This window comes from Neomonachus schauinslandi, chromosome 16, assembly GCF_002201575.2.
Source record: "Neomonachus schauinslandi chromosome 16, ASM220157v2, whole genome shotgun sequence".
Lineage (NCBI taxonomy): Eukaryota > Metazoa > Chordata > Mammalia > Carnivora > Phocidae > Neomonachus > Neomonachus schauinslandi.
The window spans coordinates 26,680,940-26,685,770 of NC_058418.1; the positions used below are offsets into that span (position 1 = coordinate 26,680,940).

The window sequence follows — 4,831 nt, forward strand, 5'->3', positions numbered from 1 at the left end:
AGAGTGGAGAAGAGGGAAAGAAAGAGAAAAAGGAGAGCAAGGGAGAGAGAGAGGAGAGAGAAGAGAGGCAAGAGAGATTCTGAGCAGTGGACCCCGCCCCCGGCCCGGACTCCGCCCCCGGCCCGCGGCCTGCAGCGCCACCTCCAGCCGCCAGGGGCCGCCACGGGCAGCCGGCCTCACCCTGCGCGCGCGGCGGGCCCTCTCTCCCGCCTCCGCGCCGGCCGCTCGCTGCCCCGCCGCCGCTCTCGGGTTACGGCCGGGTCTCGCGCGCCGTCTTCTTGTGAGGGGCCTCGCGCCGTTCGGCGCACGCCGCCCCCCTGCCTCGCGGCGCGGGGTCTCGCGGGCCCCGCTCCCGCCCTCCGCTTGCCTGGCCCGGACCGGAAGCGGCGCCGCACGGCCTGGGCCTGGCGCGGGGGGCGGGCACCGGGGCCCGGTCGGATATGGGCAAGAAGCACAAGAAGCACAAGTCGGACAAACACCTCTACGAGGGTGAGGAGTGGGCTGCGGTGGGGGGCGGCGAGCCCGTGGCGGCTCTGGGCTGGGGTGGGGGTGGGTTGGGGAGGGAGGAGGGTCCTCGCTCCTTCGAGACCACCCTGGAGCTCCCGAGGAGGGCCGGGGGCCGCACCTCCCACGGGCAGGCCGGGACCCGCGAAGGGGGCGCGGCCCGCCGGGGGCCGCATTCGAACCTCAGACCGCTGGCCCCCGGCGGGGCTCTTGCCGGGAGGTTTGAGACGGCCCCCAGAGGCCCGCCGCGTTCGGGGCACCCTCCGGGCGAGTGTCCGTCAGTCAACAGGTGCTTCGCGGGGCGCCCACTGCGTGCCCAAAGCCGCCGCGGCCGTGGCGCCGCCTTCTCCCGCTGGCCACGCTGCCTCTGCGTTGTGGGCGCTGCCCGGCGCGTCCCCCGCGTAATCGAGGCTCTTTCCTTTTGTTTAAGAGTATGTAGAGAAGCCCTTGAAGCTGGTCCTCAAAGTGGGAGGGAACGAAGTCACCGAGCTCTCCACGGGCAGCTCGGGGCACGACTCAAGCCTCTTCGAAGACAAAAACGATCATGACAAACACAAGGACAGAAAGCGGAAAAAGCGAAAGAAAGGAGAGAAGCAGGTTCCAGGGGAAGAAAAGGGGAGAAAACGGAGACGAGTAAAGGTAAATGTCGTTGCGTGGCTTCAGCGTTACTGGTCGCACCACTTTCAAGAGTTCCCGCCGCCCGCTGCCAGCCTAACTTTATTCTCTTTGCGTCTAGCGAGACGCTAAAACGCCTGTAAAATCTGTCTTGTTTTGAGGAGGAGCAGGGCAGCACAGAAACATGAATCATCTGTGAGTTTCAGCAACTCTCGATTGTAATTATACTCTTAGTTAAACTCACAGCAAGTGAGCGAGCAGCTAAGTCCTGAATTTCAGGAGCTGTGTCAGAGTACTTTCTCCACCCAGGAAAGGTAAAAGTCATGCTCAAAAAAGCCTCAGTGTTGGAGCTTTGTCAAAAATCGTCAGTTCAGAAGTGATAGGGATCTGTTGGGGTTCAGATTTTGTTCTGACGTAAATGAATACTGTAATGCCAGATATATAATGAGCAGCTTTGATTTTAAAGCTTGAGTCTGTTGAAGAGAAAATTCGATCAGAGACCTTTAAGGGATATGACACCAGTGATAAAAATAAGCATTGTCTTAACCATTTGCAGTTAATAGGAAAAAGGGGGGAAAGTAGCTGCTGTCTTGGTTCACAGGCTGGTCAAAATAATAATTAACTTTGATGGATGATCATATACATATCTGGAATTGTCCTAGACTTCTGCACCAGATTTAACCTGTCACTGAGTGACTTACTAAATCAATTACTGGGTCTTGAAAATAGATTTCCATAAGTTAGCTTTGTAATTTTTCTTACGTTTATATATAATAGCAGTGTTCTGTTCCATGGGATTAAACATGCCGTAAGTCACTAAAGCTTACAGACTCTTTAGAATTTATTAAATCTGTTATTTTTTGCCTCAGTTTTTAATTGCCTTTGGCTAGACTGTGACAATATATAGAACTACTTAATGTTTTCTTTTCCTAAGTTATAAAAGCCACTGTATGCATACGATTTAAGAAATTCAAGCAATACAGAAGTGAACAAAAGGAGGGCAATAAATTTTCCTCACCCTAGTCCCTCACACAGTTTTTTGAGGTAACTGTCTAGAGGTAACCAGTTTTTTGGGGTTTTTTTAAATTATTTTTATTTGTAAAGTAGTTTAATGAACATCGTTTTTAAAAGTCAAGACTACTTCAAGGCTCTTAACACAAAAGCAGTCTCCTGCCCCATCCTAGAGTTTTACTTCCCAAACTTTCTGGTTTTTTTCTTTGGATGTTTGTCTCCTTTTTTAAATGTAGGTTTATGTTGGTATTTCCTGATTTATAAGTTTACATCTTTTACTGGTCTGTTAAAGAAGGTGAGAATTTAAATTAGTGTTCTAATGCTGCTTCCTGCCCCCAATTTCCTTTCATCCATTCTCCCAGTATAGATACATCACAGGTGTTGGTTAAATCAGTATTCACTGTTCAATTACTGTTCACTGGTGGCAAGTATAATAAATACAGATTTGGTCTTGATCCCTTGTTATTTGCTTTCATTGGTTTGATTATCATGTACCAGTTCTTCCCAAACTCTGACAGATTTATAAAACCCATTTGATTTCTGTTTTTCACATGGCCAAACAGTTCCCCTTTTCTTGAGACATCCATCTTGTAGCCGTCCGTGCCCTCCTGCTCTAGTCTGTATTAGTTGTTCTCTAGGCCTTCTGGGACCCTCCTTTGCCTCTTTCCTGGATCCTGTGTCTTCTTGATTTACTCCCTTTTTCTGGTGGAATCTTAACTCTAGGAACTTTTCTAAAAAAGCATTCATAGGAGGTAGTTTTCATAAGTCCTTATGAGATTGAACATCTTTATTCTACCCTCATACAGTCCACTCCTGTAGATTGATGGTTTCACTCAGTGTGGAATTCCGGATTGAAAATTACTGTCTCCTAGTATTTTGAAAGCATCTTCTCTCATTGTCCTTGTTTTAATAGCACCCTGTTCTTGTTTTTCTCTGAGGATATTAGTTGATGGGCTTTTTGCTTTTTTTTTTTCCCCCCGTTTTTTTTTGCTTCCTGCTTTGTCTCTATTTCCACTCGAGTTCTTCCTTTTATTTTCTTGGTCTCCTCTTTGTACATTAACAGCATCCCTTAGTCATCTGTTGAGCCTTTTTCGTCTGAATTTCAATGTGCAGCACAAAAGCCCAATGAAATACTTTGTGTCTAGACAGTTTGTCAGCTGTAGAGTCACTAAACAGAGACCTGATCATTTTGGTGGAACCCCCAAATGTCTGTTCTCCAGAGAAAAATCCCTCCTGGAACAAGGAGTTTACCTGACTGCTGGTATTTCGGGGGCCAACAGGGGTAGGAGACTGAAGGTCCTCCCACCCACTGCTCTGCTTTCAGTCCAGCATCTCTCCCCACTCCTGACTGGTATGCAGTCTGGAGACTCTCTGGTTCCTGGTGGCTCCAGGTTTGAGCTTTTCCAGGTTTCCTGGGTGTGAACTCTTCTCCTAGGTGTCCACTTCTGGATGGAGGCGGTAGCTTGCTGTCTGTGATCTGCACGCGCCTCCACTTCCCTCTCATCTCCCAGGTGTGTGGGCGGCTTTCATCCCTGTCGTCTCTTCTGTACTTTGTTCATCTCATTTAACTGGGAGTTGAGGTCACCCCTTTTAACCACTTCTGATTTTAGTCCTGGCACCATAATGCCAGCTGATATGCTTGTGCTCTTCATTTCTTTTATCACTTTCCTCATTCTTTTTATTAACTACATAGTATTTGGTTATATTGACGTACCATATTTTATTTTATGCAATATTACGTCTAAATGTTACAAATAAAGCTGCAGCGAGTCTCGTGGACACAAATCTCTGTATACTTTTATAAGGATATCTTCAAGATAAGTTCCTAGAATTCTCCCCCTCCGTTCCAGCCACTCTCATCTTTCTTGACTGTGGCTCTAAATGTCATTAGACTTCATTATATTTTGATTCCATTGTAAATTAAGATGCTTTTGCATTCATAGTCTTACTTGGACAGAACACCCTGCAGAATAGGACAGGTAGGTTAGTTTCCATTTTATAAAAGGTAAAATGGAAACTCGGAGAAGTGAAGGGAATTTGTGCAAGGTCCCGTTTCCCCAGGACTCAGGGCCAGGGACCAGGGGACATTCTCTGGAGTGTCATTGGTAGAGGCTGTTTGGGTTATCCCTTTTTTGCAGGCCAGACTGGGGATGGGGAGAGGGCATTCTTTTGCTAGTGTTGTCTAGGTAGGGAGGCTTCAGAAGGACACCCCACTGTGAGCTATGTTCTGGATCTCCAGGGAGTTTTAGGAACAGCAATTGCCTCGGGTCTCTTCTTGGGGAGAATCAGCTGCGTGACATCCTTGGGCCTGGGAGTGGCTGGGGGATGTGTGGTTCTACGGGACGGGTGATGCTTCTGTCAGTTCCATGTGGCAGGAAGGAGGAAGAATGCAGGGAAAAGATAAAGCATGCCCTTTCCCTTTTAAAGCATTTTTCTGAAAGGCGTTTGTAACTTCTGCTTATATTTCATTACCCAGAACTTACTTAACCACATGGCCATACTAGCTGCTAGGGAGGCTGGGAAATGTCTTTTAGTTGGGGAAGGGGGTGGAGGCTTCGTACCCTAATAAAAATCAAGGATCTGTTACTTGCGGAAGATAAAGTTTTAGGGAAGCACACACACATGCAACGTAAGACCCTGTAATTTTTCAAAAGTGTTTGAGTTAAGTGATATTCTTCTCTTGAGTAGGGGAGGCCTGGTT

The 4,831-nt window shown here is 48.0% G+C and overlaps 1 protein-coding gene across 1 annotated transcript; it reads left to right on the forward strand.

Moving 5' to 3' along the window:
- The first annotated feature begins 218 nt into the window (after positions 1-218).
- LOC123326885 (bromodomain-containing protein 7-like) lies at positions 219-1,279 on the forward strand. The gene is made up of 3 exons (XM_044922056.1): positions 219-489; positions 935-1,143; positions 1,241-1,279. Exons 1-3 carry the CDS (start codon positions 441-443, stop codon positions 1,277-1,279), a joined length of 297 nt encoding a protein of 98 aa, XP_044777991.1. The 5' UTR covers positions 219-440.
- The last annotated feature ends 3,552 nt before the right edge of the window (positions 1,280-4,831 follow it).